The sequence below is a fragment of the Cajanus cajan genome, chromosome 3 (assembly GCF_000230855.2).
Source record: "Cajanus cajan strain Asha chromosome 3, NIPB_CcT2T_4, whole genome shotgun sequence".
In the NCBI taxonomy this organism is placed as follows: Eukaryota; Viridiplantae; Streptophyta; class Magnoliopsida; order Fabales; family Fabaceae; genus Cajanus; species Cajanus cajan.
In genome coordinates, this window is record NC_138519.1 from 29,325,401 (window position 1) to 29,347,564 (window position 22,164).

The 22,164-nt window shown below is 36.4% G+C and overlaps 1 protein-coding gene across 1 annotated transcript; it reads right to left on the reverse strand.

Annotated features, from left to right (window-relative positions):
* Nucleotides 1–19,821: 19,821 nt before the first annotated feature.
* On the reverse strand, nt 19,822–20,268 carry LOC109789643 (uncharacterized). The gene has a single exon (XM_020348653.1). It carries the CDS (start codon nt 20,266–20,268, stop codon nt 19,822–19,824), a length of 447 nt encoding a protein of 148 aa, XP_020204242.1.
* Nucleotides 20,269–22,164: the final 1,896 nt, after the last annotated feature.

The following is a 22,164-nucleotide window of genomic DNA, read 5'->3' on the forward strand; positions in this document are numbered from 1 at the left end:
ATAACATCAACACATTTTCTTAGTTATCACCATTGACAATCCATTGTAGTGCACTTCTTGCACGATATTGCATTGTGAATTTGTCATGGGTCATCCCGGGGACCATTACCACATATTATCCTTTATTAAAATTGAAGTTTGTCATCGTGACAAGATTTCTTCTTTCCATGATTTCCTGCGTGTCTTTGAAAAGTCAGGATCAAACCCTTCTAAAACATTGTAAATTAATTATTAATGCATGAGAAAAAATAATTTAGTGCAGTACTTTTATTTACAAATTACAAATTTTAGATCTCATTTTTTTATTGTTTATCATTGTAGGTGCACGTAAAGTGATTGTCACTATGGTTTCGGTTTTGGATACTCATAACTACAACAGTGCATAGTTATAGCTTAAAGAAATTTTCATTCACAGATATAATTTTTCACTTTCAAGGTTTTATTGTTTCATTGTTATCTTCTTTTAATTTTAAAAATTATTTTTCTTATTATTTTATTTTAGCCAATCAGTAAAATATGTCAAATAGAAAGTATGTTTCTAATTTTGAAAAGATTTTGAGTTTTGAGGACCATTTTGATATTGATGGTCTTGATTTGTTTTTAGAATTAAAGTTATTGAAAGAAATTCTAACAAATGAAATTAACACACCATTAAAAATATTGAACTATATAAAAAGATTGTGTTCTTTTCCAAATACATACATTGCTTATAAAATATTATTAACATTACTTGTAACTGTTGCGACTGCTAAAAGAAGTTTTTCAAAATTAAAATTGATTAAATCATATTTAAGTCAATTATGCTACAAGATAAATTGAATATATTATATATTGAGAATGAGATGTTAAAATTACTTGATTATAAAACTTTAATAAATAATTTTGCAGCTCAAAAAACTAGAAAGATAACATAAAAATTATTAGGCTATATTAACATAGGCCCATATCTTAATTTTTGCTGAAGACCCCGAAATTCTCAGATACGGCCTTGCATACAAATCAACTTGTAAGGTAAGTGTTGCCCCAACTTATATACTCTTTAATTGTTTTATTTTCAATCGATGTGAGACTTAAAGTTTTTTTTTTAAATACTAAACTTATAAATTTAAATATTTTTTTATTTTTGCTGCAAATTAAAATTGGCAGGAAAATTCACCGGAAAAGTTACCTACAAAATTTTTCTACCATTTAATAAATTTTACTTGCGAATTTATTTTTGCAAAAAAATTTGTAAGAAACAAAATAAAATTCTTACAATATTTTCTGCAATTTTTTATCGTGAAATTTTTTTTATGATCATTAAAATTGTAGCAAAATTTGCAAAAATTTCTTGTAAATTATTTTTCAAAAAAAAATTTGTAAGAAATATCTGTAAATTATTTTTCACAAATAAATTCGTAAAAAAAATTTACGAAATTATTATTATAAGAAAATTCGCAAAAAATTTCTGCGAATATTTTTTATAAGAAAATGACACTTTTCTAGTAGGGTTTAGGGTTTAGGGTTTAGTCCTTTGATCCTTAAAGTATTTTCATCTTCTTGAGAAGAGAACCAAGATTTCAATCCCTTTGACTCTTTTTCTACTCCCTCTATCTTATGTCACGACTAGGGTTTGAGAGAATACTTTTTGTCAGATGTGTGGACCTTGTTTCACATTAGTGAATATTTATAACCCCTAAAGATTATTATTTCCATCAAATAAAATTATTCTCAAAATTATTCCATTAAACTCATTTATGATTTAGTCCTTAATTATTTAATTATTAGTCTCTTTATACATCACATATTTCTCATATCAAACATAATTATCTTACATCTCCAACACTTATATACTATTATTTGACAAAACAAATAAGGGAACATCATTACTTTCAATAAATAAATAAAAAAACTAATAAGGTAAAACAATGATAATAACATGTTAATAGGAAACGTAATGATATTGATATGCAGAAAAAATAGGCATGAGATAGAGATTTCTTCCTCTTTAACCTCCTTGGCCAATAGAAATGGAGACACCTAGGAGAGTTGGTAGTTGCAACCATTTAAAAAAACTGACATGTGTGAGAAAAAGATCGTAGATACAAATAAAAAATGAAGACATACATGAAAAAATTTATTGTTTGCAAATATTGTTTAGTGAGCCAAATGTTTTTTATTAAAAATGACTATGAATTGAGGCAAACTTCATATGCAAAGGTAGAAAATCTAAAGAAAAAAGTTGGGGGGAAAGTGAAAACACAAAACAAATGAGAAACAATATGTCAAGGGGGTGAAGTTAGTTCTTTGACAAAGAATTGCAATCTTTTCTCATTGTGTAGCATTGCACTTTGTATCATCCACTGGGCTACCGTTGCAACATCCTTAAATAATAATCCACTCAAGCTAAGAGAAGAAAAAAAAAAGATTGAAATAAAAGAAATGCTCATGACTAAAACATAATTAAATATATGAATGTTGATTGTATATGCTATATATGAAAGAACTGCTCACCTAGTTAATAAAAGAATGTTGATTCATCTTTATGAGTTAAATTTGAATATCCACAAAGATAAAACTAAATAATAAATATTTAGAAAAATTTTAAAAAGTAAAGAAAATAATATCAGAAAGAACTAGAATTTCAATGCGAGATTAATTTTGAATGTTCTTTTAGTTCTTATCTTTTCACATTTTCCACATGTACCTACATAAGGGTATTTCAATAATCTTCTTACTTCAAGTTTTCCCCTTAATCATCTTCATCCCGTTAGAGTAGTAGTCTTCTTGAGTTTACCCGTGATAGTGGAAATAGGAGAATACCTGTAAAAAGTACTTAACGTTTAAGTTAGTCTTCGATCTCAAACAATTAATGTAATGAATATTAATAATGTACCTTCTCTCTTCTATTTGTCACTATTTATACTAACGTTATTGGACTTGGAATCATGTAGTAGACCCATCAAAGAATTATTATACCTTCTATTATAGTCGTCGACTCTTCTTACAAATCTAGTTAGTACTCGATGGGGGCTGAAGACTCTTCGACATTATCCTTTATCTTTCCTCTCCAATTTGGTTAATTTTTGTTTACCAACTTTTTATTTTACAATAATACATAAATAATGTATTCTTCTTGAAATAAAGAGAAGGAAATAAAGGAAAAGTGAAATGTATACACCAAAATCAAATATCAGCTTTAAATAATGTTTAAAATATATGAGAAATTTAATCTCAAACGAGGCATATGAAGCCAAAAATGCAAAAAAAAAAAAAAAAAAAAAAAACACACAAACACAAACATAAACATAAACATAAACACAGCAAAAACTTGACACTTGTACTTCAAATTCTATCATATAATATTCAAAGAAAAAAATGCAATCATGTATGTATCAATTAAAAATAATAATCAAAATCTATTTGTACCAAAAGGGCCACTTTCTTACTTTGTAACTCTTCTTCTGAAGCCTAAAAGTCTGCAAGGGATAGGGGATTTTCGACCTATTTCATTTCTTGATTGTTTGTACAAAGTTATATCAAAAGTGCTTGCTAATAGGATGAGGGGGGGTTTTGAATGAAATTATCAATGAGCAACAAGCAGGTTTTGTACTGAGCTGTATTTTATTTGATAGTATGTTGGTTGTGAATGAAGTGGTTGATTATGTCAGTAAGTCAAGGAATAGTTATTTTGTGTTGAAGGTTGATTATGAGAAAGCTTATGACTCAGTAAATTGGAGATATTTATTATACATGTTGAAAAAGTTGGGTTTTGGGGAGAAATGGGTGAAATAGATGGAGGCATGTATCTATGGAGGTCACTTGTCGATTATTGTGAATAGTAGCCCAACGAAGGAGGCGGTGATTGGGAGAGGACTAAAGCAAGGTGACCCTCTTTCACCTTTTATTTTTTAGTAGTCGTGGAAGGTTTAGGGGGTTTGGTGTGAAGTGCAATCTCAAAATATCTTTTTACTAGTGTAAAGGTAGGGGAAGGGACTAAAATTTTGTTGTTACAATTTGCAGATGTCACGTTATTGATAGGTGAGGCCATTGAGAGGAATTTATGGCCAATAAAGGGGGTTTTAAGATGTTTTGAATTGATTCTCGAGTTGAAGGTTAATTTTCATAAAAGTTGCTTGATGGGGGTTAATGTTGATAATGGTTTTCTGAGTACGACAGCTATCTTTTTAAATTGTAAAGTGAGTACTATGCCTTTTCGATATTTGGGTTTTATGTTGGAGATAAGCCTAGGCACAAGGCAGCGTGGCAAAAACTATTAAAAATGTCTACAAATCCTAGTTGGGAACAAGGCGTTCCAAACCACCAAAAAGGCTTGTAACCCTAGTTTGGAACGGGTCGTTCCAAACATGGCCGTTATGGATTAAAATGCAACCCTAGAATGGGTCGTTCTGGATGTGAATTTTACACATAACGAATGAATCTACAATGGGCATTCCGGATTCAAAACGGGTCATTCTGGCCACTCCTGATGCCTATAAATAGCATGATATGACACTCCCAAAAGCACACTTTTCACTTATGACTTCTTTTCCTTCTACACTCTTTGAAGATCGAGGGGAACCCAGAGAAGGAGACTAACCAGATCCTACTTTAGTTTCAGCTACTGCTTATCGAGGTACGGGGAAAAAGGGAATTATTTTTATGCAAAGTTACATGAGGGAATTGGGTAGAGGAGGAATTTCGTAGGATTATAGGTAATTTTATAATTATTTCTCTTTGAGGAATTGGTGATCCCATTATATTTTACATGTATTGAGGATTAAGAATATGCAATTAATTTGTAAAAATGATGATCTGAGAGAGAGAACGAAATTGTAGAAAAGTTCTTGTGAGTTAGGTTTTGGAAAAATTGGGGGTTTTACTATTTGAGTTAAGATTCTATTAAATTGGTGATTCAATTGAGTATTATATTAATTTATAAATGTTATTGTTATATTATATGGTAAAAATTGATGATCTAGATGTGGATTCATGGTGAATTGCTTGAGGGGTATGTGAACCATTATATTGTGTGAACTTATCTATTTTGTGTATGTGATGAGGAATTGAGTTATGGAATGTGGTGTGATGTCTTGGCACAAATGCATATACATTATATCTACCATTTTGGTATTGAATTGATAACATGATGTGGCGAATAGTATGTTATGACTTAATTGTTCAATTAATTATGATGTGAGTATGTTGACATGAAATGAGATGTTGTGTGGAATGTGAATGTGATGTGATTGTGATTCCTCACACTTATGTCGGGGGTGGCACGACCTTGGGCAAGAGATGCTACAGGTGTGACCTTAGCATAGTGTAGGATGTGTGATTTCTCATGCTTATGTTAGGGGTGGCACGACCTTGGGTAAGAGAAGCTACAGGCGTGACCTTGGCATAGTGTGGGATGTGTGATTCCTCATGCTTATATCGAGGGTGGCACGACCTTGGGTAAGAGATGCTACAGGCGTGACCTTGGCATAGTGTGGGATGTTTGATTCCTCATGCTTATGTCGGGGTGGCACGACCTTGGGTAAGAGATGTTACAACCGTGACCTTGGCATAATGTGGGATTTGTGATTCCTCATGCTTATGTTGGGGTGGCACGACCTTAGGCAAGAGATGCTATAGGCGTGACCTTGGCATAGTGTAGGATGTGTGATTTCTCATGCTTATGTCGGGGGTGGCACGACCTTGGGCAAGAGATGCTACAGGCGTGACCTTGACATAGTGTGAGATGTGTGATTCCTCATGCTTATGTCGGGGGTGGCAGGACCTTGGGCAAGAGATGCTATAGGCGTGACCTTGGCATAGTGTGGAACGTGTGATTCCTAATGCTTATGTCGGGGGTGGCACGACCTTGGGCAAGAGATGCTACAAGCGTGACCTTGGCATAGTGTTAATTGCAAGATTTATGATGGATTGGTGTGATTGTGAATTGTGGTGTGAAGATGTTGCATGATTGATAGAATTAGGATATATAGAAATGCTTGTAAGTATTTCATTAAGTAATGAGTTATAATGAGATGATGTTGTGGATTTTCCTTGTGTACTTTACATATATAAATGTTCTCTTTTCTCACCGTACAATCTGTGGATGTTTTAGGTGAGAAAGATCCAGCTATGAGTGGCATCTAGAATGCCAACAGTTGAATTGTGGGTATGCTCTGATATTGTGACATCAGGGCAGAGGATTCTAGGACATGGAATTTTTTTATATAGATTTGGAGTTGTGCTTATTATTTTTAAATTAATTTGTAAACTCTTGGGTCTTATTTTCCAAGTTTTATTTTCAATTATTTTGGATATTGAAGAACAATTATGAAGATTTTATGTGAACCCTTTTTACCAACGTTGAAAAATTTATTCGTTAGTTTTATTTACACTATTACAAGATATGTGTTGGGGTAGTAAGGGTGTCATACTTGGAGCTCATTATGGGTGTTTGGCGATGATACTACGAAATTATGTAATTGATTATAAGGCATTAGTTTGGTGGAAGGATATAGTTCTGGTGTCCAAGAAGCATTTTCATGGGTGGACTCAAATTTGAATCATGTTATTGGGAATGGAGCTACGGTGAGGTTGTGGTTGGATAGGTGAGTGGGTGGTTTGGTTCTTGCAGACACTACAAGAAAAATCAACATTATCCACAGAAAAAATTTGTAGATAAGTATGAAAATTCGTAGGTAAGTGTTAATTATCTATGGAAAAAAATCCGTAGGTAATAAGGTCGTAGATAACGTTACCTATAAAAAAAATTTCGTAGATAACCCATGAAAGTTGTTATCTACAGATTTTTTCTATAGATAACGTTATCTACGGATTTTTTTTTGTAGATAACCCACGAAAGTTGTTATCTACGGATTTGATGGACCATGGGCCAAAGGCCCAATCACTAGAGCTATGGCCAGGAGCATTCAAGAAGGAATGGACAACTTGAAGACCAGTGGGCTTTCCAAGCTCAAGGTATTATTCATATGGTCCAGCCTATCATGAAGAGAAGGCATGGCTCTGTTGTATATAGACTTGTACATAGTTTCCTTGTATAGGCTTATTTTTGCCTTTGTATTTGTGAGACATTTTATTTCATTTTATTAATCATTGTATATTGTTTCTAGGGTAGGTTACTTGGGGACTTTGACTCCATTTAACCTAATCTTGAAGAACACTCTTTTTCTATTTTTTTCAGTAGTAGAAGTGGGGTGACAATTAGCAAAGCTTAAGGATGTGACTAGTAATTGGGTCAGAATTGGGCCTAGGAAAAATTTTACATATTGGACTCATTTTGCTCCTAATTTTCACGGATTTGATTTAGCTAGGTTTCATCATTTTTGGATGAACCTAACTAAACCAAATCAAACATTTTTCAAAACGGATTAGTGAGCAAATGAGCACCAAGGCCGCCTAGCTTGCCTTGTTCATCCTTGGCCAAAATTGCTTCTCCTTCCTTAAAGATTTGGGAAGCTTGTGCTACAAGCTTCTAACTTAGCTTGCTTCCCAAGCAAGCTAAGTGAGAAGCTTGCTCCACAAGCCTCCTAAACTACGATGGCTGGTCAAGCAACCCAACCATGGTTCCTAGTGAACCATGGTTAGGGTTAGCTTGCTCCCTAAGCTACCTTCTACTATATATTTGTAATTCTTTCATTTTCCCTCACTTTGGAGGAATGAAATCAGAATTTCTCACAAATTCTCTCTTCTCAAAGTGATGGCACCCTTGCTTCCATTGAAGAAGGAATGTTGAACAATGGCAAGGGATGCTTGAACTCCTTGGATCAAAGTTCCTCAAGGGGCGTTTTTAATGGAGGAATGGGGCGGAAATGGAAGTGTGGAGGTAGAAGGTGTTTGATGAAAGGCTTGAAAGGTGCACTCTAGGGTTGGCTCACTTCATTGATGATGAAGGCCACTTCTAGGGTTGTTTCTCTCAAGGTGGAGATGGGAGAGAGGTGGCTGAATTAGCCAAGGGTGACTAAGGAAAGATATAAAGGCACAAAAGGCTCTCTTTATATTCAATATCCAAAGTATTTACATGATGCATAGCCTAGGATATTTATAGGAATGGGAGACATCTAAGGTTGCATTTGGAGAGTGCATGGACGAAATTCACAAGCCAAATGCACACCAAATGAAATGCAAATGAACCCTAGATGCAACTTGGTGGCCAAGGATGGAATCTTTGGGATTAGTTAGGCTACATCTGGGTGCATGATAAGACCATGCAACCTTTGCCCTCCACTTGGGCCTAAGCTTTTCTAACACCAAAAATAGGTCCAAGAGCCACAAAAAATATGTCTAGGTTTTGTTCCCACCCTAATCAAATACCTTAGCCCAAAAATAAAATCCTATGATCTAAAGCACCCCATAATACAAGGGTAAAATGGGAAATACAAAAGAAAATAAATCTTATGACTAAAATACCCCAAAATTCAAGGGTAAAATTGGAAATACTAGTAAAATAGATACTATGTCTAAGATACCCCAAAATACAAGGGTAAAAATGGAAAATCAAAGACAAGGGCAAAAATAGGAATAAAAATAAATGTTATGCTAATAAAAGCTTAGGAGCTAAGGTCCAAATGTGACCTCACTCCTCCTATGGGTTTTCAACACTAACCCATTCCTTTTGCTTCCTTCAATACATCACCTCTTGGACTTCTTGGCCTTAGTGTTATTCCATCACAAAGTCTTAGAAAATCTTGGAGATTTTAGGATCCTTCACAAAGGTTTCCACCTTTGTGCCTTGCCTTGGCTCCATCAAAGTTCTACTTCTTCAAGGAGTAACCGAGCACTCCTAGTGCTTCTCCCACCATTGAAGCTTCTTCATAGGTGGTTCTTCCTCTTTGGCGTGTCAACCTCAAGAGAAGAAAGGGATTGGAGGTGGAACTTGAAGAACATCAAGCATTCTTCAAGGCACTTCCATCAGGATTTTATCCGTAGATAACCTTCAGAAAATTTTTGTTTAATTTTAATAAATTTATTAATGTAACAATCCTCATATTTGGCCTCTCAAGGATGCTATTTCATGACACTTCACTTTTCAACGTGTTTTGTCCTTAGTGAACATTTTCTGGGAAACTTCCTAGAAGGTCACCCATCCCTATATAACTCCATGTCATGAACGCTTAACTATGAAGTTCTGATAAGATAAGCTATCAAAAAGTAAATGCATGTTGTCAATATAAGTAGTACAAATTAATTCATTTAAGTCATCCTCAACTATACAATCTCATACTTATACTATTTTTGGATCCCTCTCATTTTGGTATGTCCAGACCACTATAAAAATATAAAAATATATATAATAATTATATTACCAATAATAATAATTATATTATATTTCATTAATATTTATTTATATATATATATATATATATACTTACTTGTATAATTAACAATCTACTAATTTCTATTTAAAATTAATATTATGATACAATTTAAATTATTTATTATAAATTTAAAAGTTTAAATAATAATTTATATATTTTAAAATGATAAGGGTTATAATAACACCGTTGTAACTTTTACTAAGTAATATACCGCTCAATAACTTTATATTAAATGTAAATTTTATAAATCCAACCGTTAAATTGAAAGTTCATATCACTTTATATGTTTATATCAAATTTTGTTAAAATTGAACAACAACTTGAAGGTAATCAAAGTGTTCATGTTTTAGTATATTTTGAAATGTATATATTCCGTCGATTTTGTTTTACAAGAATGAAGTATCAAATCATCTTGAATTAATATAAAATTTTGTATATATGAGCTAAGAGTAAAAAGCTTTCAATCTAACAGTTGAATTTATAAAATTCACATTTAATATAAAGTTATTGAGTAGTGTAATACTTAGTAAAAGTTACACTAGTGTTATTATAACCCTTCTGTTTTAAAATATTATTTTTATAAATTAAATTTGAACATTTTAAATAAATTATTAATTAACTTAATATATTTATTCATCTTAAATCTAAGATATAAAATTCAAAAAATGTATTTATTCTTGTTTTATTTTCTAATTATCAATCATTAATAAAATACTAATTTATAATCTTATCTAATTATATCATAATATTTTCATATCAAATTTAAAACTAGATATTAGTATGTTATTTTTTTATCATCATTAATTTATAAAAATAAAAAATTTAAAATGATAATTTTTAATAATATTTATTTTTTACCAAATGAAAAAGACCACTACTTTTACTTAGCAATTGTTATTACAAGCACTACCTATTCGTAAGGGGCTTATTAGACGTGGTCTGTTGTTGATAAATGAATATTATCCCCTCTGTAATACTATGGATGAAGAGGTACAATACCTTTGTTTTGCATTGTCAAATTTCTTGCAATATATGGTATAAGGTGTGGCATTGGTTGGGAATTTTAGGTTGTGTACCAAGACATTTGCAGGATTTATTACTAAGTATGTGTGGTTTTGTTGGAGGAATAAAAAAGTGGAGATATATGGTGTCTATTTGGATTGCAATGACGTGGAGTATTTGGTTGTATAGGAACAATATTATTTTCAATAATGTTGTGTTGATTGTAGGGAAATATTAGATGCTATCAAATAGAAGTCTTGGAAATGGTTGTCTATAGGAATAAAACATGGGCACTTACTATTTGTAAATTGGCATGCTGAGCCTCTAATGAATATTGAGCAGTTGCCTTAAATGTGTATTGAAGTTAGCCGAAAAAACACATAGAAGGGGGGTTGAATATGTGTGTATGTGTGAACAAAAATTTTTTCAAATCTTTTCGCAAATGTTATTTTGAATTTTTATGAACTGTGCTGGATTTGTTCAGTTAAGAGTTTTCTGTCTGAACTTTTATCGTCTGCTCACAAAAATGTTTCTTAAATGAAAATTGTTTCTTAGGAGAAAAGTTGTTTCTTCAAATAATTATTTAAACATGTATATTTTTAATCTAAAGATAGTTTCATTGAGGAACAAGTAGTGGACGAAGTTTTCAACATATTTTAACAAGTAAGTAAGACTACGTCTAAAATGTAATAGATAGTGCAAGAATGTTTATACTAGTTCGCTCAGACTGAGCTACGTCCAGTCTCTTTCAATTGAAGGGTTCCACTAGATATTCAATCAAGTACAAGTATTATAACCACTTCTGGTTTGCCAAGTATTATCGACCACTTCTAGCTCGTTAACTTCACTTGTCGACGCTAGTAATCTTTAATAAGCCTCTTCAGGCTCGCAGTAAGTATTCTCAACCACTCCTAGTCCCGAGTATTCTCAACCACTCCTGGTTGGCTAATAGCACTAATATTCTTTGTTCAGCCTCTTCAGGCTCTCAATGAGTATTCTCGACCACTCCTGGTCCCAAGTATTCTCAACCACTCTTGGTTGGCTAACTTCGCTCATTAGCTATAGTATTCTTTAATCAGCCTCTTTAGGCTCTTAGTGAGTATTCTTAACCACTCCTGGTCTCGAGTATTCTCAACCACTCCTGGTCCCGAGTATTCTCAACTACTCCTGGTTGGCTATTAGTACTAGTATTCTTTATTCAACCACTTCTAGCTCTCAGTGAGTATTATCGACCAACTCCTGGCCCGCTAACTTCCCTTATTAGCGCTAGTATTCTTTAATTAGCCACTTTTGGCTCGTAGTGAGCATTCTTTGACAAGCCTCTCCAGGCTTTTACAAGTATTCTTTTCCTAGCCTCTTCAGGCTTTACAAATGATAAATGATTTTTGGTTTGAGTGTTTGGCTTACTCTCGCAGAGAGGATACATATATTTTCTACACTCACTAAGGTACATGTTCCTAAGTTACACTTAGAACACCTTAGTCTACAGAGATAATTACAACAAGATACATCTGACTCTAAAAGCTCTATCTCTGGTTCATTGTTTCATGGGCTTGATATCACTCTTTGTCTATCTTTTCCAAAAAGCCAACCTTTCTAGGTTTGAAGTTGTGACATATATATAGTCTTGTAAAAATTTGCTTGTTGCAAGTGTCCATTGAAGCGAATATAGTCGTTCATGACTAGTTTGATCTTTCATTTAATGCTCAAGATCTTGCATTAAATGTTGCTTCCTGTTTATAGACATTGCGTGAAGTCTTCTTTGTTTTATATGCAGCAGTGTCTGAATTTAGCAGAGACCTAGGAACCTTTTTGTCCTTTTCCGGTCGCGTAGCTGTAGAGCGTTGTCCTTATCTGAAAAAGTAATGTAATTTTTTTGACACATCCATGTTTTTACTTCTGTGCTTGATTTTCTTTTTCTTCTCTTCTTCTATTACTTGCGCAATCATGTTGAGAGCTTTTATATGATCGTAGACGATGCCTGAGTTGTTCTGAGAGACTTGACTTCTTAATTGCTTGTATAGCAGTTTTCGTCTACGTCTGTTAGTCCTATGCGTCTCAAGTCTTTGACCTTCGTCTGAGCATTTGTCATTGATGCTTTGACTCTTTTTAGGTTTGGTCAACATTGTAGATGAACAGGCATTGTTTTCGTCTGGAATACCTTTTAGTCTGTATTGTCTTTCGTCTGATGCGTAGTTAACTTTCTTCTGATCTTTGACCAATGCTTCGTCTGATTGGCGCTCTAGGTTGTTCTTGACATACTTTTGTTTTGACTTATCTTTCGGACGCTTTCGTTTGTGGTCTTGTATCATCTGAGGCTTGAGCATTTTCCTTCTTGTGTTAGGCTTGGCTTCGTTTGATCTTTTCATCTAATGCTTGTCTTGGTTCTGGTGTAGGAAGTTGCACATACTCTATTCTTTATTTTGCCTGTACTTATGTTTTTCTGAAATACTAACACACATGTTAGAAATAACAACATGTATTATATTTATCTTATTCAAAACCTTGCTTGGAATTGTTTCGTTTGACTCAACATGTATATGGATTGGAGTACCCCTTATTCTCCAATTAATATTTAATAATACGTTTTTGCTTATCAAAAAAAAAAACTTGACATTGCATGTGTTAGGTTCAACTTATGTCAAGAAAGAAAGAAAAAACTTAAAATAACAGCAGAAGATTGAAAGAAGAAAGAAAAATAACTTTCACCTTCTTGTCTTTGATCTCCTAGGAGCAAACCAAGTCTTAATCTAGTTCTTATGCCTATACAACTTTTTAATCTAATAATCTCCTTCTACAAGATAGCCTCGAACTTCTCTTCATTCTCATTGGTTCCATTGTGTTTTGGTAAGTACACAAAGAGAAAAGGAAAAGATAATGTACAGTTACGTTTTATGAACGTGGGAAGTGGTTTCCAAAAAAGAGAGATTTTGGTATAAGGATGTGATTTTTGAACAAAACATTTTTATTTTCCATTCATGCACGAGATAATCATACAAATTAAGTAAAGGCGTATGCAATTAGAAAAAGGTTATAAATGTCTTAAAAATAATGAAAATGAAACTCATGTATCCCCTTTATTTATTATTATAGATGTTATAGATAATCTGATTTTTATGCCTATGCAACTTCTCTTCATTGTCATTGGTTCCATTGTGTTTTGCTAAGTACACAAAGAGAAAAGGAAAAGAGAAAGTGCAATTATGTTTTATGAACGTGGGAGAAGTGGTTTCCAAAATAGAAAGATTTTGGTGAGAGAGGTGTGATTTTTGAACAAAACATTTTTATTTTCCATTTATGACCGAGATAATTATACAAATTAAGTAAAAGAGTATGCAATTAGAAAAGAGTATAAGTGTCTTAAAAATTATAGAAACGAATCTCATACCCTTTATCTATTGTTATAGATTATAGATAAAACCCTTTCAATTAAATTATACTCTCAAAAAAATAGTTCAAAGGTATTAAATTTTTTAATAATTTAAATTATTTTTTCAAAATTACCCTTAACATCTTTTGAATTAATATTCTCTCTTGTCACTTAATTATTTTTCACCTAATTATTTAATATTTGGAAGAGAGAAATATTTATGTGCCTATTTATCTTCAATTTTAATAAGAGTGGGAGAGTTTTATCCAATTATATCTAAGCATTTATTATCTTTTATTTGAAAGAATTGTTAATTAAATAAGAATATTCTATTTTAGTTTCTCTACATATTATTTTTATTTTTGTTAAGTCTCTATAGACTATTTTCATATGGCATAAAAAGAAAAATTATTACAATTATACATATCAAAAGAGAAGAAAAAAAATAATTTGTATAAAAACTAAAATAAATTTTTTTAATTATAAAGACTAAAAGATATTTAAAAATAATTAATCCTAAAATATTTTCATTGATTAATAGTTGTATTAAAACATTTTTCAATGGAAAATCTAGTTATCAATTTGTTGAGATTTCCGTTGAACCACTTTTGTTATCACTTTAAATCATTTTTGTTCTATCAACGGTCTCAAACACGGCAAGTATACCGGTCGTTCAAGTAGTAAAATTATCGTATCCACATGGATTAGTAGGTAAAATAAGCATTTATTGACTATTCGTGACTAAAGAATAATTCCAATTTTGTAGTTTGTCATCTAAATGTGAATTGAAGAGTTTGACTACTGGAATGTTAATTATAAAAATATTTGATTGTGAGTGGAAAAGGATAGAAATGGTATTATGATTTTTGTGAGATTGTGGGGGCAGATTTCACCGAACGTTACACTAATAAATCCTTAATTTCTTGTTACATACATTGCTTAGTCAACCCATAAGTTTACTCAAACCTAATCCGTTAGAGCAAGAGCCTAGGTGCGGATATTGAATATCAATTCCTTGAGTATCCAATACCTACACCCACATTACGGGCTAGGGTTTAAGACTACTAATGGGCAAATCTCCATTCCTAGATACATTTCCCACTAGGCATTTGTTTCAGAGCTAGTTTCAATGGTTATTTTCACACACCCAATGGAACCTATATCATGCAAAGGAGAATCAATCCAAAGCAAGCATTAAGAATAGAAACATACACAACAATGAATGAAAAAACATGTATATATATCATTAAAACGTAAGGATTACAGTAGAATTCTTTGGTTACATCTAGCCCCACAAAATGATGGGTAGAACCACTCAACAATGAGGGTAACAAAAAATAGAGATGGAAGAGAGAATGAAGAATCGAAGGAAAGACCCACACACGAACGGTCCCAAGCTCTGGGAATCCCTTCCTCAGCTCCTCAAACACATCAAATGTGTGAATGAGGAAGAAGCCCTCGAAAATGTCTTCAAATACGAGCTTGGGGAGTCAGATTAGGGTTACGCGCCCGGTGCATAAGTCTTTGCGCCCAGCGCAGGACCTTCCAGGAAGGTCAAATACTATCTGCCTCAGGACAAGCCCAGCGCAATTCCTTTTACGCCCGGCGCAATGCCTTCCAGAGAGTTTAAGTTACTCTCTGTCTCGATCACGCCCGACGAGGGTAGTCTCGCGCCCGGCTCAGTCACTCTTCTCTGCTCCTTAGCTCCTTAGATTTCCAATCCAAAGGATCTTCAACTTTCAACTCTTCACTCAATACCTGCACAAAAAATGAGGTGTATTAAGGTATTGTTAGATGAAATTGGGTTAGCTATATCTGCATACAAAATGAATCAAAAAGAGAACAATTATCTTGCAATGGTGCAAAGGATGAGTGAAATTGTTCAATAAGTCTTGTCCAAAAAGAAGTATAATTGAGACTTAACAACTCCCCCAAACTTAGAACCTTGCTTGCCCTAAAGCAACAGGTAATTAATCTAGCAGATAAAAAACAATGCATGTGTGTCAAATTCTACATCCTAGTTCACTTGTATTTTCTTTTCACAAGCATGAGCCTTAGATGAACTTTCAGTCACAATTATTGCAATAGAACATGACAAGGTGCAAACAAAGGTTTCAAAAGAGATCAAAGAGCTGAGAAAAGTTAATGACTATCTGTGTATGCATCCTCACTAGGAAAGTGTTTCTCTCTATGCACACTAGTGTATCAGGGTGAGTGTTTCTCTCAAATCTACTACTCACGCCATATAATTCAACTTTTCTCTTCGTTTCCAAATGGAACCAATGGTAAAACAAATGCAGGCACTTATCACAAGGTCTTTATTAGGGCAAATCTGGGTTAAGCAGTAGTAATCTCATGGTTTTTCAAGGATTGAAGGTGCTATGGCTTAAGAGAGCAATTGAGATTTCTACAATAATATCCCTCTCCATACCCCAATACAACAATTGGCACATGCCCTTAACTGGATCCAAGCCATTAGCCTTTATGTGATTGATATTTACACTTTTGCATCTTAATATTTTTATTTTTGTTTTGCTTTGTTTTTTTTTTATAATGGCTGACCACATACTTTCCTCTTCCCAGAGTTTCTCATTCTTCAACTCCCCCAAACTTGTTTGGTGTCATCAATTACTCTCTTAACCACAGCAAAGGTTATGGTTAATTTTTCACGGTTTGGGATAAGTGGAAGGTGTGGTGTTTAGGCTTAGGAAGGTATGGGTCAAGTGAAAAGTGGAGATGGCTTTTTGGCTTAGATGGTTAACAAAATAAAGGAATATGAATGCCTTGATCATATAAATGCACAACACTAGCAAACCACCAGGGAAACTCAAGCAAAGTCTATCATGCAACTTAAGCGTAGTTCACTCATCAGTATTTAGGCTCAAACCTCACCCGGCTATAGATCCACAATTTATCAAACTCAGCTCAGTTCTATGATCAACATTGAAACCCGTATGCAACTAGTCATGAACTAAAGATCTAACGTGACTTGAAAATGTCTAAGGTACACGCACCACAAACATCAAGCAAACCACAATCCAGAATCAACCACAAGTAAAGCAAGTATCAACAAGATTAAAAATCGTGCTAAAGCAGAATATTCACAAAAAATGAACCAACAGAGTAATCACCAAAAAGAACTAAATATAATAACTGAAACCGAGTTCTTAAACACGAACAGTTAAACAACTGAAAATAAGACAGAAAAATAAAAGGCAAGAAACAATAAAAATGGACTAAGGCAGCTGGTCATTATCATCAGCAGGTGCTCCATCCTCCTCAACAGCATCAACATCAGCAGTAGCTTCACCCCCCAAAAGAAAGGAGCCTGGTCCCCAGGCCAGCCAGTATAGGCATGGTAATCAGCTGTGGACGGGAACTGGTAGCCAGGAGCAGAGTGCAGAGAGAAACTCCTGAAGGCATCCAAAATGAACATCTGGCCGCGGTGGAGGGACTCCTGCTGCTGCATGAAAGTGTCCATCCTGCCCTCTTGACGCTGCATGAAGGTCTCCATGCGACCCTCCAAAGCGTCAAAAAGCTGATGGATAGTGAGGGGAGGGCCCGGGTCAGGAGCATCATCCATGGGCACCTCTTCCTAAGGTCCGACGGCATGAATAGGCTCTGGTGCAGGAACGGCTAGTGGTGGGCAGTCCTAGCAATAGGCAGAGATGTATCTACAGTCAATCGCTTGGCCAGGACCCTCAAAAAGAGGCGAGTGGACATCCACACCTGCGAGCTGGCATAACTAAGTGATAAGCGAAGGATCTCCAAGGGCGGCGGAAGAAGGAGAGTTGGCGTAGCCAGAGATCTCTACGCAAATAATGCTGCCTAAATCGACAGTCCTCCCCGTCATGATACAATACATCAGCATGTCCCTGGTCCAATGAAGATCAGAGACATGTGAGCAGGGGAGGATGTTGGCATGCACTAAGGCAAACCAAATCTGGATGACTGGTAAGAGATCCCGGCATTTCACGTGGAGAGGCTGCTGAGAGCGGTTCCTGTAGAACCTTAATCCAGGCGTGTAGATGGCAGCCTCTATCACTGCAGTGTCCATCGTCTCTGTCAAGTAGTTGCCATACTCGCATTCTTCATCAGGCCCAAGCGTAGTCCCCAGAAACTCATTAATCGTCCTGGCATCAAAGGGGACTCGCACACCCCTGACATAGCTGGTATATGGCACAATACCCTCCTCCGGTCTCAGGGCATTGGCATAAAACTCCTTGACCACAGCTATGTTGGCAGGGAGTGGGTAGGAGCCCAGCTTGTCCCACCGGTGCTTGTGCAACTCAGTCTGGAACTCCTGTGCCTCGTCATCATCCAACTCGACCCGCCTCTCCAGGATAAATGTCCTCCCACTAATAGACTCAAAATGTGTCTCGTTCCGCTTCGTGAGGAATAGGCGGGAGTAGGGGCGACTCGACTTGCGTGGAGACTGACCCGGTTGGTCAAAACGGGGACGCTTGCTGTAAGAGGCCATCTATAAAGCATAAAATAAGAAATCCCTGGCAGAAAAAAAAGAGCACAACCAGGTATATAATGATGACTAATTCAAATAAGGCACACGAAGGACTATCCTTAGACCAAAATTCAAATAGAATATGCAAGAACTAATTACACAATAACAATCTAGACACAGAAAGCACCAAAACATAAAAAGGAAAATTAAAACACAAGAAAAAAAGGGGTCAGAGGTGTATGGCGCCGGGCTTTATATACACGCATCGGCCGCAGAGAGTATAGAGACTCTCTGGAATCAATTGCGCCGAGCGCAAAATAAAGAATAAACATTCTGGAACACGTTGCGTCGGGCGCAAAACAGAATTGCGCTGGGCGCGAAAAAACCTGAGGGGTTATATCTTTTAAGCACGTCGGGCACAGTTCTTCGCGCCCAGCTCAGTTTCAAAACCCCAAGGTTTTACAAAACAACCTTGCATACAGGGGCGTAAAAAAATCCATCTTTTGGCCCCAATACCCCCAATGCAGGCCCTAGGCCACAGTTTTAACACCCCTAAAACACAAAATACCAAGAAAAGATTACAAAAAGAACTAAAAACAAAAAGTAGGAGAACCTACTTGAGTGCGGAGTGCTTGGAGGAAAGGAAGAACCCGAGACGTGCACTTAAAGGACGAGGGTGAATGGAGATGGTCTTAGGGTCAAAAGGGGGATGAGAGGCGTGTGGGAGAGTGAGGGGTTGAGGAGATGCAGAAAGTTTGGAATATGAGGAGTTGAGAGGGATTGGAGAGAAAAGGGGAAGAGTGGCGTGAGAGAAAAGATAGAGAGTGGGAGAGTGAAAGGGAGAATGGGAGTGTGAGAGTGAGAGAGTTGAGAGAGGGGAGGCCATGAGAGAGGGAAGAGAGGTGAGGGAGAAGTTGAGAAAAAAGTGAGTGTTGTGGGCAGTTGAGAGGTTGAAATGAGAGTGGGGAAGAGGGGAAAGTGGTTAAGGTATCTGAAACGACGTGTCGGGCGTCCTATTCATACGTCAGGCGCCATATCAGAAGAAGTCCAAAGGGTGCCCTCATCTGGTGTCGCGCTGGGCGCTGCCATTTCGCACCGGGCGTGTTTAGGGTTAGAAACGTGCAAGCATTCAATACGTCCGGCTTGGCAGATACGCGCCCGACATATTTAAGGCTGAGACCTTCTAGTGATGACCGCGCTGGGCGCATTTATGAGCGCGCCGGGCTTGCAACCCCCTGGAGCCTCTGGCTTTTAATGTGCCCAGCTTGACAATAAATGCGTCGGGCGTGGTCGTTCCAAGGGCTATAATGAATGCTGGGCCGGGCACAATACAAATTGTGCCTGGCGTGGGTCTTGGCAGAGACCAATTTGCTTTAGTTGTGCCAAGCGTGGCTATGTCGCGCCCGGCATGGTCAACTCTATGAAGATTTCACCTGAATTTTTCCACTCCTCACACTCCTAACAGGATCTAATCTATATCAATCCACTCAAGCATGATTCACACAATTAACACACAACACAAAAAATCACAATTCATATCACAAATACAATTATAACACACATTAACAATCAAAGCTAAAAACACAAATTAACTGAAAACACATAAAACAAAGTTCAGATCTCTGGGTTGCCTCCCAGGAAGCGCTTGTTTACTGTCCCGAGCCTAACTAGAAGAGACATCAAGGGTCTCTGAAAGAAAGAATACAGCAAAGTCTTTCGACTTCTCCACCCAAGTAAGGTTTCAACCGCTGTCCATTCACAACCCAGCTTCTTTGCGCCTCAGGATCTTCAATTTCTATGGCACCATAGGGTTTCACCTCCTTGACTCTGAAAGGGCCAGACCACTTTGGTCGCAGTTTTCCAAGGAAGAGCTTGAGCCTGGAATTGAACAATAGCACCGACTGGCCTGCCCCGAACTCTCTCTTGAGAATTTTCCTGTCATGATAGCTTTTGACTTTCTCCTTGTATATCTTGGATGATTCAAAGGCTTGGAGCCTCAGTTCATCAAGAGCATGCAGCTCCAACTTCCTCTTCTCACCAGTACTGAGAGGATCAAAGTTCAACATCTTCAAAAGCCCAATAAGCTTTATGCTCCAGTTCCACAGGAAGATGGCAAGCTTTCCCATACACCAATTAAAATGGAGTGAGACCAATTGGAGACTTGAAGGCGGTTCTATAAGCCCATAGAGCTTTATCAAGCTTTGTAGACCAATCCTTCCGTGAAGAAGACACTGTTTTCACCAAAATCCTCTTGATCTCTCTGTTAGAAACCTCAGCTTGCCCATTTGTTTGAGGGTGATAGGCGATAGCAACCTTATGATGGACTCCATAGTGTTCTAGAGCCCTCTCCAACTGAGCATTGCAGAAGTGTGAAACTCCATCACTAATAAGTAACCTGGGGGTGCCAAATCTGCAAAAAATGTGCTTCTTGAGGAACTTCACCACTGTTTTGCCATCCGCCTTGGGTGTTGCAATAGCTTCAACCCATTTGGAGACATAATCCACTACCACAAGAATATACTCGTTTGTGAAGGAAGAAGGCAGTGGTCAAACAAAGTCTATGCCCCAACAATCAAACACCTCAACTTCTTGCATGTTCTGCAAGGGCATCTCATGCTTCCTTGTGATTCCTCTGGCCCTCTGACAACTGTCACACTGCTTGGCATGACTGTGGGCATCTTTGAAGAGTGTCGGCCAGTAGAAACCAGCTTGAAGGACCTTAGCAATTGTCCTCTCTCCATTGAAATGTCCTCCATAAGGAGAGTTGTGACAGTGCCATAGAATACTCTTGGCCTCCTCTCTTGAAACACACCTCCTCAATAGGCCGTCTGAACCGATCTTGAACAAGTGAGGGTCATCCCACACATAGTAGGTAGCATCACGGAGGAACTTCTTTTTCTGGTGCCATGTGAAATCTTCAAGTATGACTCCAGCTGCCTTGAAGTTTGCCAGGTCAGCAAACCAAGGCCGCTCTTGCACCATAAGCAATTTCTCGTCAGGGAACTCTTCCAAGATCTCCCTCTCCTTCAGGGTCACCTCATCATTTATAAGCCTTGAGAGGTGGTCAGCAACCAGATTTTCCTTGCCACTCTTGTCTTTGATCTCCAAATCAAATTCTTGAAGTAGAAGGATCCACCTTATGAGTCTTGGCTTGGAATCCAACTTGGTGAGTAAATGCTTAATGGTTGCATGATCTATGAACACAACCACTTTGGAACCAATCAAATAGGACCGGAACTTTTCCAATGCAAACATTATGGCTAGCAACTCTTTTTCAGTAGTGGCATAATTAATTTGTGCCTCATTTAAAACCTTACTAGCATAGTGAATGGCATGAAAAGTCTTAGCCCTCCTTTGGCCTAAGACTGCCCCAACCGCATAATCACTAGCATCACACATGAGTTCAAAATCTAGTTTCCAATCCAGTGCAGTGATTATGGGTGCAAAGGTGAGTCTAGCCTTCAAAATTTCAAAAGATTTCAGACAAGAATCATTAAAACAGAAAGGAGTGTCTTTGTTTAAGAGATTAGTTAGGGGTTTGGCTATCATTGAAAATTCTTTAATAAATCTTCTGTAAAAGCCAGCATGCCCCAAGAAACCCCTAATACCTTTGACATTGATTGGTGGAGGGAGTTTTTCTATTACCTCCACTTTGCCAGGGTCAACTTCAATGCCTTTGTGAGAGATCTTATGCCCCAAGACTATCCCTTCGGTCACCATGAAATGGCATTTTTCCCAGTTGAGGATAAGGTTGGTCTCCAAGCATCTTCTAAGCACCACTTCAACATTGGCTAGGCACTCATCAAATGAAGACCCGAACACCGAGAAGTCATCCATGAAAACTGTAACGAGTTTAAAAAAAATTATAGGTGATTTAGTAGCCGAGAACGGGCCGTTCCCAATCTGGAACGGGCCGTTCCAAGCTACTGAATTCATCTATAAAACGTAGCTGAGAACGGGCCATTCTGGAGGGAGAACGGGTCGTTCCAAATTCCAAAACGGGCCGTTCTAGTTGGAGAATG